At 52.6% G+C, this 14,300-nt stretch overlaps 1 protein-coding gene across 2 annotated transcripts in view; it reads right to left on the bottom strand.

The window, feature by feature from the left end:
- Positions 1–10,996: 10,996 nt before the first annotated feature.
- Positions 10,997–14,300, bottom strand: part of DENND2A (DENN domain containing 2A) — a 61,916-nt gene continuing 58,612 nt past the window's right edge. The window contains exons 18-20 of one of the 2 annotated variants that reach the window (XM_061444923.1): positions 13,728–13,967; positions 12,118–12,204; positions 10,997–11,701 (exon numbers count right to left, since the gene is read on the bottom strand). In XM_061444923.1, the coding sequence (XP_061300907.1) occupies positions 11,670–11,701; positions 12,118–12,204; positions 13,728–13,967 (359 nt within the window). In that variant the 3' untranslated portion in view covers positions 10,997–11,669. Of the gene's footprint in view, positions 11,702–12,117; positions 12,205–13,727; positions 13,968–14,300 lie in introns of those variants that run through there. The other variant, XM_061444924.1, reaches the window with a different exon arrangement.

Here is a 14,300-nt window from a genome sequence, read left to right as displayed (position 1 = left end):
GACCCTCCTTGTTAGTGAGGATGAGATCCAGCAGTGCGCCTCTCCTGGTTGGCTCCATCCACCATTTGCATGAAGAAGTTATCATCCATACACTGGAGGAACCTCCTGGACTGCGGCTGGGTTGCCGAGTGGTCCTTCCAGCAAACATCAGGGAAGTTAAAATCCCCCACGACGACCACGGCCTGTGACTGTGAGGCCGCTCTCAGCTGCCTGTAGAAGGCCTCGTCAACTTCCTCACCCTGATCCGGTGGTCTGTAACAGACACCCACAACAGTATCGCCCCTGCCAGCCTGCCCCTTAATTCTGACCCGCAGACTCTCAACTCGCTCGTCATCTGCCCCTGGACAGAACTCGGTGCATTGAAGTTGCTCCCGTACACAGAGCAACCCCACCACCCCTCCTGGCTGGCCTGTCTTTCCTGAAAAGGACATAGCCCTCCATGACTATATTCCAGTCATGTGAGCTGTCCCACCACGTCTCTGTAATTGCCACCAGATCATAGTCTCCTGACTTAACACAGGTTTCCAACTCCTCCTGCTTATTTCCCATGCTGCGTGCATTGGTGTACAGACATTCCAGGGAGCGAGCTGAGCACACCGATTTCACCCTAGGATTATAGGAGGCCTCCCAGTCTTCATCAGTTCTGGAGTGCTGCCCCACTGGGGCAAGCCCAGCTACAACCCCATCCCCCTTCAAATCTAGTTTAAAGCTCTCCAAATGAGCCCTGCTAATTCGTGCCCCAGCATCCTTTTGCCTCTGTGAGATAAACCTTTCCCACTTGTCATTGTCCAGAATGGTGCCCTATAAAACCAGCCGTTATCAAAGAATCCAAAGCCCTGCCTGCAGCACCAGTCTCGAAGCCAGTCGTTTATGGACTGAATTTTCCCATTCCGTCCCACATCATCAGTGGAAGATGGAAGGAGTGAGGAGAAGATCACTTGAGCCCCAGACTCTTTCACCATCCGCCCCAGGGCCCTGTAGTCTTTCTTCATCCCCCTCAGACTGTGGGAAGCAGCTTCCCCCTCACCTGTCTGGAAGACCAGCAGCGGGTAGTAGTCTGTCGGGTGCACCAGGTTGGGGAGCGCCCTAGTGATATCCCTGATCTGGGCTCCAGGCAGACTACACACTTCCCTATGATGAGGGTCAACTCTGCATATCGGGCCTTCTGTTCCTCTCAGAAGGAAATCCCCTACTACAATGACCCTTCTTTCTTTCTTATCAGAGGCAGTCTTGAGGTGCAAAGTCGACCACCTTTTCCTATGTGGCCTTGTAGGCTGGCCTTGCACCACATCCTCACCTACTTCTCCTTCAAGATCCAGGGCCTCAAACCTATTACAGAGGCACACCTGGGGAAGCAGGGCAGGAAGGGGGTAGGGTTCCAACCCTCGTCATCTTTTTGGTCCCCTACCTCTGCACAACAGCTACAGGGCAGGGGGTGTCTCGGGCCATCCCCCTCTGTGTGAGAAGGCAGGGGGTCCTTCCCAGCCTCTTTATTAGCAAAGACATCTACACTTAGATCAATTTCATACAAGCTAAGTCGGGTTCACAGCCTTTTGAAAATCAACTAATGTAGCCAGCTTGGCAATAGAAATCAGCTTCTCTGATTTCCTCCTGTTGTGTACTCCTCTGTTGTGTAACTTACAGCCCAGAGGCACTTCTGCAAGTTATCTTCTATTCCCTGAGCAACTAAACTTGAGTGTGGGAAGACACCAGCTGTGCCTGTGTTTTTTTTGGTGTTACTGGACCTTTGGTGGCTGACAGGGGAATGACAGGGGATGGCAATGGGTGAGTGGCAGGAGACCTCTGTAGGTCTCACAGGGATGCTTGCTGGCTCAAGGCTGCATTACCACATCAGAGGTAAGAAGGCCAGTGACCACGTGAACTCATCTCTGGTCCACAGCAGAACACCCACTGTGTGATTACAAACACCAAAACATCTGGGGCAGAGCAGGACAGGGAGGCTCCAGCAACAACTTCAGGTGCAGTGTCTGCGAAACAAGCCTCCCTCTCCCTTACATCCTTATACTAGCTGAGGTGTCCAAGTCCAGCATCATAACAGCAGGATAGAATCATAGAATCACAGAATCAACAGGTTGGAAAAGACCTTTAAGATCAAGTTCACCTGTTACCCCAGGACTGCCAAGTCCACTACTAAACTATGTCACCAATGGCCTTTTCCACATGTGTTTTGAACACTTCCAGGGGCAGTGATGCCCCCGTTACCCTGGGCAGCCTGTTCCAATGCCTGATCACCCTCTCAGTGAAGAAATTGTTTGTAATATCCAACATGAACTTCCCCTGGTGCAGCTTGAAGCCATTACCTCTTCTGCTAGTACATCTTTGCTACTCATACAGAAAATATTAGCAGCAGATGTGTAGAATCAGCAAACTGATCTCCTGCCTTCCTTTAGCTCACACCCAGGGCGGTGGGCTGGCAACATACTGCACCCTCCAGAGTCCCTCCTCCCACCAGGATGAAGCAGCACAGCAGGCAGGACCACAGACACTTTTCACACTGGAGATCTGGCCTCAGCAGCCAGAGGTGGTAGAGGCTGCAGTGGTATGACTGCTACCCGTCCTGCACAGCACTTCAATTCAGACCTGTCCACTGCCTAGAAACTGTAATCGTATCCTACCCAAATTCTGTCTAAAGCTGATGCTGTCAGCCCTTCTACAGCTGGCACACATAACAATTTTGACCAAAAAGCATCTCTCCCCCAGTGAATGTCCTTTGGTGGATAAGGATACGGGACTCTGTGGAAAAAGACTTTGGGGGTGATCCTCCTCCCTGCTAGTGAGCAGGGCTGAGGAGGAAAGGCATAGTCCCAGTGATCAGGACTGTGACTACAGCCTTTTGGCCAAGAGTATGTTGACAGGGAGGTTGTGGCACGGTTGAGGGGGCCATCCAAGAGAGATGCCAAATACTAGTAAGTACTGGGGAACAAGGGCATCTCCTGTGGAAACAGTGAGGAAAAGTCACTTCCTCCCTTCCAGCATGTAATGTACACAGGAGACAACTGCAGGTGCCAACAGTTAGGTGAACACAGAAACTCATTAAAACTAACTTCCAGTGGAGCTGAGTCTCGGTGCTGTGGCTGTTTATTGAACTTGATCCATAGTAAGCCTGGAGTAGACTCACTGTCCATTCCATACAGAGGCTGCCCATTGGTGAGGACTCTTGCCTGAGGAGTATATCACTGGGATCTGACATGTCACAAGAGCCAACCAGAAGTTGGTCAGGGCAGCTCTAATACAATTCTCCTGGGTGGGCTCTGCTGTTTAATATGCAGTGAGCTCCCACAGCAATGGATGGAGGTGTTCTTTGGGTGTCTCTATCTAGACCACTTCCCCCAGGCTCATAGCAGCGCCTTACCTCTAAGCCTACCATCAGATTTGGCCAAAACTGAGTGAAGAACTGAGAAGGCACGAGTGATGAGCTGGAGAACTGACTAAGATGCATCACATCAACACTACCTCCTTAGGTAACCAAAGTGAAAATATAATATCTGCCTTGTCAGAGATTGAATTTTGCTCTTGTACATCCCCCTTCTCCCTGCCAAGCACAAACACTTAACCAGCAGCAATCCCCCTTTACTAAGACCTGGCTCGTGAGTGTGGTTTAGCTGAAAGATCCTGTGCTCACAAGTGGGAGATGCCACACACCCATCACCAAGCAGGGACAGGGTGGGAGGGTGCTGAGGTGTTTGGGAATGCAAGGGAGGGGGACGGGGCACAAACAGCTGGGTTTGCTTGCAAGCAGGAGGTGGGACACAGCAGGGGCGGAGGAAAAGGGCTGTGCCCCCAGGCTATGTCCCTGTGTATAAAAATGGCTTTGGCTGAGTCCAGCAGCAGCAAAGAGAGGTTTTCTTTCACCTGTGTGCCCACCTCCGCTCCTGCCTCCAGCAGCCTTGCCTGGGCAAGAAGACCCCAAGCACATCCAGGCCCTGAGAATGAGTGTCAAGGTGCTGATGGTCACTGCGCTCCTCTGGGTGCTGCTCTGCTCAGCCCCAGCTCCATCTGAGGCACTGGGAAACTGGGCTGGCACCCTGAGGAAGCATCCAGGAGTAGGGGGCCCTGGAGAAGACTCTTGGTCACCTGAAGATGGAGGGGTCGACCTGCCTGGACAGGGCTTGAACAGGAGCCGTACTGTGGCTAGTGCATGGGAGGTGATGGGAGCCAGGACACCCCACAAGGCCATGGCCAGGCCCTCACTGGGCAGTGGTGAGCAGGATCCCCGCAGCAAGCCCCAGAGGCACTCACCACAGCCCTCCCACAGCAGGAGGCTGAGCCATCACCTGAAGGGCCATGGGAAGTTCAACAGGGACACGGTAAGCACAACCCACCCTTGGCCAGCATGGATGAATGTTTGCTCGGGAGGGTTGCAGAGGAACCAGGAGTGAGGGAAGGCAAGAGCAGGGTCAGGCAGCTCACTGAGCCCTTTTGGCTGATCTATCTGCAGGGCAGGAATGGGGTTGTGCATATGATGTTAGGAGCACCACATGAAGAGAATGTGGCCATAGAAACAGGCCCTTCCTTCTGCTTTACAGCTCCACAGGTTCCTGCACAAACCTCTGTGTGGGATGTCACTGGCCCTTGTTATAACAGGGAGCCGGCAGGTCTGAGCATCACAGAGAGGCTGAAACCAGGTTGGACAGCCCCAAAATACAGGGAGAAGAGAGCATCCTCCAGGCACAGCCTGTGCCCTGGGCTCCTCAATTGTACCACCCAAATGCTTGCAATTGTTTAGCCATGCACAAGGCTGGGATTTTGGCAGAGCAGAGCTACGATGGCACCTCTCCTCCAGGCAGAGCGTTGCTGCACCCACACTATGAAACATGTACTGCCACCATGCACCCTGATGCTGATATCTGCCTGAGCAGCTCAGCCAGCCCTGCAGCTTCCAAACCAGGTTCCCTGTGCACCCCTGAGCCCCAGCACCCTGCGCAGAGCCTTAGTGTCCGCCAGGCCCTTCAGCACCATAGGGCATGAAAGTCAGGCAAACATGAGAGCAGCAGGAGCAGGTGCCCCTCATGTCACAACCCTGCAAATACCAGGTAGGAAAGCTGCTCTTGGGCTGCTCCTCACAAGCCAAGTGTGAAAGCGCTGGCCAGAACATGGCCTCAGCGCTTGTGGTGCAGATGAGGGAGATGGGCAGTGACAACTCTGAAACACCACTGGCACCTGGGAAGGCTTAGGGCAGAGCCGGTGGCTGCAGCCAGTAGCAGGTCAGGAGGTGTCAGTCTGGCTGCACTTGTCTTAACCAAGATGTGCTGGGTGGTGCTGTGCTGAGTGATGCTCTGCCAAGGTGAATGGCACTGCAGCAAGAGGGCAGAGGCAATGGCTGTGGGGACCAGCTGCTTAGTGCGCTTTCTGCCCAGAGTAGTAATGAACTGCCTCAAAATTGCCTCCTTGGGCCCAAACTTCTCCCACTCGTTGCATGAAGCTTCTGCTCTACAGCCTTGTGAGCATCTTGTCCCAATACTGTGTTTTCCTGCATCATTTTACTGTTTTAAATGGAAACCAAACATCCAGCAGCAAATGCTTACCCCATAACAGCTATCTTCTGCAACTTGGCTTTGCTTTCCAATTGATAGCTTCTCCACTCTGCCAGTCTTTTGAGCTCATTTGAGTCTTTTGAGGCTCTTTTGAGCTCATACCACCACGAGGCATCACACTGGTGTTAGCCTGAGCATGTGTAGCATGATGCTGTCCTGCAGCTGAGCAGTTCATGTTGCCCCAAAATGATTGACTAATCAGCTGTGGGGTATGCACACCCCAAAAGGAAACTTTCTGTCTACAAGATGATGCTCTCAGGCAGCCCAAGCCTGTGCTTGGCACAGGCTCCTGGGGGCTGGGGCTCTCAACAGTGTGAGCACAGAGTGATGTGACTGGGGGGGAACCTGGGCCAGGAGCTGAAAAATAGCTCTCCCTTCCTCTGCAGTATGCCTGCCACGGCATCCAGTCCCGGCCCTGCCAGAAGCCCTCTGACTGCAGCGGCTGCCTGGGGCTCTACACGTGCAAACTGCCTTCTGGCACCTGTGACCTGAAAGGCATCTCCAGGCAGAGAGGTAGGTTGTGAGACCCTCAGCCACTGGCACTGAAGACCCCCACACGCAGCCAACCGCAAACACCACCCTTCAGCTACACCCCTCCAAACCTAAATCAGACCTACCCCGCGCAGGGCAGGGGCTCGGCTGTTGACTGACAGGGCTCGCTCTCTGTCCTGCCTGCACTGGCCAACACCAGTGATGAATGAATAACTGTACAGTGAACAGGACATTCATAGAATCTTTGAATGGTTTGGGCTTGAAAGGACCTTAATGACCATCTGGTTCCAACTCCCTGCCATGGGCAGAGACACCTGAACAAGCTCTTTTAGCCTGTCTCCATAGCTGCACTCAGGCAGGTCCACATCCTTCTTATGTTGGAGTTCCCAAAGCTGGATGTAAGCTTCTGTAAGAGCTAGGATTTGCTCAGTGCCCTGAGCTCTCACAGAACACAGACTGTGAGAGCCAAGGAAGGGTATGGGGCTAGGGGTTTAGTCAGGGGCTTGGGACGCAGCTAGTGCAGCTCTCCTGGGCATGAAAGGCCCTACAGAGCTGCTCACATCAGCCTGTGCAAGTTGCTTAACTGAGGGAGCAGAGATTGCAACTTTTAATGTTTAACCTCTCAGACAAGTGTCCTGGCTCTCCAATACCATTCGATAAATCCATGCTGCCCCTGGACTGGCCTCTTGCCTTAGCACACTTAGAATCATAGAATCAACTAGGTTAGAAAAGACCTGTAAGATCATTGAGGCCAACTGCCAGCCCAGGACTCTCAAGCTCACCTCTAAACCGTGTCACTAAGGGCAAACTGATCTTCCCTCAGGATCTCCAGTCACAGCCACCCCTCATCTGGCCCATCTTAGTGCCCCACACTATATAGCTGCTGCCCCTACCCCTCATGGCTACCTCTTATCTTCCTTCAAAATGTCTCCTCACAGCCACACCTCAGAGCCCATTCCCGCCCCTCATGCCCCCTGCCTTTCCCTGCTCTCACAACATGATCTCCCCTCACAACTGCCCCACCTCCCCTCTCATGCTTACACCTCATGGCCACTCCCCCATTTCGCTCATGATCTCCCATCATGGATGCCCCTGTTCTCCCCTCATGATCTCCCCTCATGGCTGCCCTTCCTCTTCCTCACAATCTCCCCTCATGGCCGCCCCTGTTCTCCCCACATGATCTCCCCTCATGGCCGCCCCTCCTTTTCCCTCACAATCTCCCATCATGGCCGCGCCTCCTTTTCCCTCATAATCTCCTCTCATGGCTGCCCCTCCTTTTCCCTCATGATCTCCCTTCATGGCTGCCCCTGTTCTCCCCTTATGATCTCCCCTCATGGCTGTCCCTGTTCTCCCCTTATGATCTCCCCTCATGGCTGTCCCTGTTCTCCCCTCATGATCTCACCTTTGCCACTGTTCTCCCTTCACAATCTCCCCTCATGGCTGCCCCTCCTTTTCCCTCACGATCTCCCTTCATGGCTGCCCCTGTTCTCCCCTTATGATATCCCCTCATGGCTGCCCCTGTTCTCCCCTTATGATATCCCCTCATGGCTGCCCTTCCTTTTCCTTCACAATCTCCTCTCATGGCTGCCCCTGTTCTCCCCTCACGGCTGCCCCTGTTCTCCCCTCACAATCTCCCCTCATGGCTGCCCCTGTCCTCCCCTCATGGCTGCCCCTGTTCTCCCCTCACAATCTCCCCTCATGGCTGCCCCTGTTCCCCCCTCACAATCTCCCCTCACGGCTGCCCCTGTTCTCCTCTCATGGCTGCCCCTATTCTCCCCTCACAATCTCCCCTCATGGCTGCCCCTGCTCTCCCCTCATGATCTCCCCTCATGGCTGCCCTTCTTTTTCCCTCATGATCTCCCATGATGGCCGCCCCTCCTTTTCCCTCACAATCTCACCGCATGGCTGCCCCTATTCTCCCATCAGGATCTCCTCTCAATGGCTGCCCCTGCTCTCCCTTCATAACCTCCCCTCATGGCCACCCCTTCATTTCCTTCATGATCTCCTCTCATGGCTGCCCCTGTTCTCCCCTCATGGTCTCCCCTTATAGCCGCCCCTCCTTTTCCCTCACAATCTCTCCTCATGGCTGCCCCTGTTTTGCCCTCATGATGTCCTCTCATGGCTTCCCCTGCTGTCCCCTCATAATCTCCCCTTATGGCTGCCCCTGCTCCCCCCTCACGATTACCTTGCACAATGCAAGAAAAGTGTAGCTCAGAAAGAGAACACGGTCAGTTAACATTGACACTGCGGGGGGACCACTGGGTGCTAAGCAAAATGCAGTCTAGTTGCTGAAGGACAGCCAGACCAGCACATCTCCACATCACTGAAGTGTTTTATGTCCAAATAACACTGGGAGTTAAAGATCCTGGAGCATTGCAGACCCACTCCCAAAACCCAGCACTACCCTTGTGTACCATGTGAAGGGTGCCAGAGCCTCTATGCAAGCAGAAGACAACAGGGCTACACTCACCAGTTCCCCACTAGGTACATTTATAGATGACAGCAACAGGAATGAATGTAGCCTGGAATACGTTTCCACTTTCCATCGCTTCTGCTGAAGCCCTGTAATCCTCCTGTGTGCACACTGTTATGGTAGAGAAACTCATCCAAGGTGACTAAACACACATACACCAGCCCAGGTGAAGGAAACCCCCCGTTGTGAGATGTAGAGTAGGCAAGCTTTGGGTATGTATCGTGTGTATACGGTGTGTCTATCTATACCTACAGAGTATATAGGGCACACCCACCTCTGTTTGGAGCCTTCTCTGGCCATCTGCTGGCAGGTGGGGTGGAGGCTGCTGACAGCCTCCACGGGAGGGCACACGCACCCCTGGTGAGACCTAGCACAGCCGGACTTACAGCTTGTCTTCACAGGTGGGTTCCTCCAAAGCATCCAGAGCCCTGAGGGACGCAGGGTCCTGCTCATCCCAGCACAACACAGCTCAACATAAAGCTGGAGAGGCTGTCCTGCAGCTGGAGACCAATGCTTTCTGCTAGAGTTTAATTTTAAATCCTTAATAACACAGCCCTAAATGTTTCTTTCATTGCACTTGTCATGCTGCTGCTCTTTATGACACTTCTTTGGATTTTGTACACTATGTAAGCGTAATTCCTACTTTCCTGAGAGCTGCCAATGAAAGCACCAAGCGGCCACAGGGCTCGGTGCTGGCAGAGCCCCCACATGAGACAAATGGGACTATTTCACAACCCTTTTTAACTTGAGCTGTTAAGGTATTGTAGCATCTCAGCATGTAACTCAGCATGCTCACACAGAGGTCCAAGCTGAGCCTAGGAGCCTGTGAGCATCAGGCATCCCAGATCTCTACCATGGCTCCTGCCAAGGAAGGTGAAGTGCCACGCTGTTGGAAATATCACTTTGAGAAGAGGAATGTGGATCCCCTGGGAACAGGCTCAGCAGCAGGGTACCACATAGGAGACCTGCTTCTGGAGGCCTCAGGTGAGCCCCAGCATCAGCTCCATTTAGCACCCACAAAGCTCTGCAGGTATCCTAGCCACCTGCATGCATGGTTGCATCTCAGCTTTGCAAAACCTCATTTTGCTACAATTAAAAACACCTTTTTAAAAGACAACCAAACCACAGCGTTTGATTCACCCTGGGCTTCACTGCAGCTTCCTCTGGTGGGCCACCATGGCCTCCTCTGGCAAACTAGACTTTAAGTAGTGGCAGTTTCGCCCAGCACAACTGAGAGGAGGCCTCCTGCACCCTCCACCTGGTTACCACACTGGGAGGAAGGGGGGATAAATGCTGCTGCCTTCTCTGACTCCCTCCATTGTTGCTTCAGCTCCCTGCACATGGGCTGGGGAGCACAGAGCTACAGGTGCTGCCCACCTATGCCGCTGCTGCTGAGTGGCATTTATGGTGCTCCCCACAGAACTACAGAGAGGTTGAGGTGGGAAGGGACCTCGGGTTCATCTGGGCCAACCCCCTGCTTAAGCAGGGCCACCCAGAGCCACTTGCCTAACTTATCTGGTCCCCAGATAGTGGCACATATCACAGACATAACAAGCCCCATTACACTGCAAGCCAACTAAGCGTTGTTTCTCCAAGTGCTCACCCCTTCCTGCTCTTGCCACCACCCATCAATACCCATTTCCTCCATCCTTAAAACACAGCACAAAGAGGCTGGTGCTGTAGGAAACTGGAAATGCAGGCTTCAAAGGATGCACAGAGCAGGCCTGGAGCCACAGCTTCACTCCATTATTGAGTGGAGGTAAGCTCCTCTGAAACCCACTGCTGGTCAACACAGCCCTCTCGCCTGGGAAAGCCCACTGCCCCCAGTGGCACACGGACCATTTACAAACCCTCTGGCAGCCCCCTGTAGCCCAGTGTAACACAAGTGCCCACAGCCAAGGTACCTGCACACATAACTGGGGAAGAGATTTCCCTTCAGGCTATAGCAGACTTGCCCTCTGCCTTCCCCTCCAAAGAGCAGAAGAGACCAAAGGATGCTCCAGCTGCTCTTGACTGCCCTCACAAGCAGTGCAAGAGAAACAGCTTTTGTACAAGTTAGAAAAGAGCCCTCACCCCACCTTGACCTCCACATGCCTCCCCTAACACTTCTGACTGAAAAAGACAGAGGAGAGGTGAGCAGGCAGTCCGACCTCCTGCCCAACCAGAAGCACAGAAGGCAGCAGCAGGCACTCTCCCATTGTATGCTTCCTACCATGCTCCCTGACATCAACACCCCAGTTGGGAAAGGAGAGCCCATTTGACCTTCAGAAACTCACCTGTGGGTGAGTTCCACTTTGGGCTCCCCCTGCAAGTGGCCAGGCAAGGGAATGAGGCCCATGGTGAAGCAGAGGGCTTGGCCAAACTGAAAGCTCAGCTGCTAGATGTCCTCTCCAGCTCATCCTCAGCACTGGGTGGGTGGGCTGGTGGGCAGACACATGTCAACCCCTCCCCCAAGGCACCCAAGGGTCCGCACACCTTTTACACCACTTGCTTTTAATTACACTGCATAAGGAAAGATCTATCCTTGTGCCAGAACCCCCTGGCACAGGTCTCCAGGGAGCTGGCTGGCTCATCGTGTCCTCAGTAGGTTTAGTGGTTCTCTCCCACCCTTCTCCCTTGCTTGGAAGCTCCTGTTGGTCAGTCCACATCATCCCTGCAGCCATCACTTTGCAGAGACCTATTTCCATACAACTGTTTCTCCCCTCCTCAGTGCTTGAGCTTTGCCTGCTCAGTCCCATGGGAATCCCGCTTTGGCCTCCTGCAGCACCAAGCAGAGAGGAGGCAGGACAAGAGTCATCGGTTAATAGTTGTTCTAACCCCAATATAAATAGAAAAATACAATAAACCAAAGAATTGACTAGCTAAGAGATCCAATCCGTTGGGATGCCTGCAACGTGCTAGTGCAGAGTTCAGAGAGAGTACTTGGTCCAGTGCATCGTACTGTAGATATCCAGAAACCTGTCCCAGAAGCCCCACAGCCATCAAACCTTCCTGTGGCACCACATGTCTGTGTGAGCACAACCCAGCTGCAGTCAGCTCGCCCAAGGCTGCTGGTTCCTGGGAGCAGGCTGAATGGGAACGGTTGATAATAGTCTGATGTATTGCTGTTAAATGGTAAAGCCATTCTCTTCTGTGGAATGAGGATGTGCTTACTTTTTGTGGAGGAATTTCATTTTGCTACCTGGAGAGATTAAGAAAGGAAAATGGACTCCCATCAGAGACAGGCAAAACAAGCGTCATTCCCAACCATCACCATCTGACCTGCATCTGCCATCCCCAAGTCACTGGTTGATCTATTGTCTCCTCAGATCCACCTATTTCCTTTGAAAGACACAGGTGTAGCTCCTGGCCCAATCTTTGGTTTTCCACCAGCTTCCAGACAAGCAGCAGCTCAGGGGGCAGAGCCAACAGCCTCCCAGAGCAGGGGTACGTGGCTGGGCCCTGATCACTCAAGGCTCAGAGCACTGCTGCTCTGCAGGAAGCCACATACAGTCACTAGCGGAGCCCTGCCACCCTTTGGCAGCATCTCTGCTGCTAAATCTGATACATCAAGAAGCCCAAGACTCCTGAGAAGCGAAGGGTTTTGCTGGTTCTTACCTAGGCCTTTCAGGAACTTATTGACTCCACTCTGCTCCCCACTGGGAAGTGTTTCCAGGTACTCCTGAGCCCGTACCTCAAACAGACCTGCAGAAAGAAGAAGTCAACATCTATTTTGCTTCCCTATAAATAAAAGCAAGAATGCTCAGCTGAAAGAACACTGTCCCAGCTTACCAATACAATATTGCACACGGAATCACAGAATGGTTTGGGTTGGAAGGGATCTTAAAAATCATTTAGTTCCAACCACCCTGCCATGGGCAAGGACACCTTCCCGCAGACCAGGTTGCTCAAAGCCCCATCTAACCTGGCCTTGAACACTGCCAGGGATGGGGCAGCCACAGCTTTTCTGGACAACTTGTGGCAGGTTATCTTCACCCTCACAGTGAAGAATTTCTTCCTTATATCTAATCTATATCTACCCTCTTCTAGTTTAAAGCCATTTCCCCTTCTCCTATCACTACATGCCCTTGTAAAAAGTTCCTCTTCAGGTTTCCTGTGGCCCCTTTAGGTACTGGAAGCTGCTCTAAGGTCTCCCTTAAGCCTCTTCTTCTCCAGGCTGAACAAGCCCAGCTCTCCCTAGGAGCTGAACAAGCCCTGTCTCCCTAGGAGAGGCTCCAGGCCTCTGAGCATTTTTGTGTGTGGCCTTCTCTCTCCAACAAATACGAAAGGGAATGACTCACCCCACCTCCTCCACCAGCTGAGCCCAGATCTGGGACAGGAGCTTTGGTCCACCTGCTCCTTTTGTACCTTGCATTAAAACTCTGTTCATTCTGGCACAGACACAGCTAAGTCCAGAGAGTGAGGTCATCTGGGGAATCATCACACAGGATTTACCATGCTGCAAAACCTCTTTTACTCAGCCACCTATTCAAGTGTCCACTGCTTATTAGTGCTTGGATGGAAACTGCTAAGCCAGCACCAAGCAGCAGCAGGGATGAGACGCTAGGATGAGCTGCCAATAGAGTCCTTAGGAGTGTGGTTTACCAGGAGTTAAACAGAAGCAGCTCTTCGAAGGACAGAAGCATTCACATTTTCTGCTAGCCAAGACATCACAACCAATCCAACCCATTCTTCCTCTAGACATGTGAAGGGGACATAAGGAACTGCAAGAATAAATGTCATTCCAACAGTGTAACCCTTCTGTGATGGTACTGGTGGGAATTCAGTGTTGAATGGAAGAGGCACACATATGGAGGATACTGCTTATGTCCCTTATTTCAGTGGTTAAGTATGCCTGTAACCCCAAGAAGAAACTTATCAGATCACACACAGAAAAATCCTGTTCTCCAACAGCTGGTTCACATGCACTGTGCAAACACTATATCTCACTGTGCTCCTTTGGGGTGACGCTCCCTTTTGGGAAGATAAGGAAACAGAGACAAAAAAATCCCCAAGTGACTTCTCGAAGGCCACGCTGGGGTGTCAGAATGAACCATCAGCCTGCACAAGCATTTCCCTACCACCTCCCTTCCGGTGTCCCTGTACAGACACTGCAGCCTACAGCCACGCTGCTGGAGATGGAGCTGGCAGCTGGTGAGCATCTGCCAGCTCTCACAGGAGCAACAGCAGAGTTTCCACAACAGCAGAGCCCAGGCAGAGCCCCTCACCTCTGACCCCCTGCTTCCGCAGCTCCCGCTCCTGAATGAAGCCCCCAAACATCTGCGTCTCCATGAAGACCTCCAGGAAGCGTCGAAGGCTCTTGGAGGAGACGGACTTGCGGAAAGCCTCGCGCTGCAGGGTCCGCTCTTCTCTTTCAGAGGGGGTCAGGAAGAGGGAGTAGTGGCCCACAATCTCCACAAAGAAACGGACAAAAGCCTCGGACACCACCTCATTCAAAGGGCTGGTCTCTAAGGAGAAAACAAAGAGGCAGTGGTGAGGACACTGCTGTAAGGGCGTGCTAAGAATAGCTCTGGGTACAAACTCCGTTGCTTTTTTCAGATCCAGCCTGAGCAGAAAAAGCTGCTCAAGAGAGGTAGCATCCTACAAAGAGGACCGGCTGCTGCTGCTTTGAAAACCACTAAGTTTTCTCTTGGTTCTCACTCTCTCCAGTGGGATGGGGAGAGAATGAGAAAAGTGATAAAATCTGTGGGTTGAGATAGAGACAGTTCAACAGGTAAAGCAAAAGCTGCGCACACAAGCAGAGCAAGGCAAGGAATTCATTCATCACTTCCCATGGGCAG

Source organism: Pezoporus flaviventris, unplaced genomic scaffold (assembly GCF_033815535.1).
Source record: "Pezoporus flaviventris isolate CSIRO_AGI_PZ_B2104156 unplaced genomic scaffold, CSIRO_AGI_Pfla_v1 ptg000002l, whole genome shotgun sequence".
Lineage (NCBI taxonomy): Eukaryota > Metazoa > Chordata > Aves > Psittaciformes > Psittacidae > Pezoporus > Pezoporus flaviventris.
The sequence above is the reverse complement of the archived record's forward strand: the minus strand, read 5'-3'. Positions and strand labels throughout refer to the sequence as shown.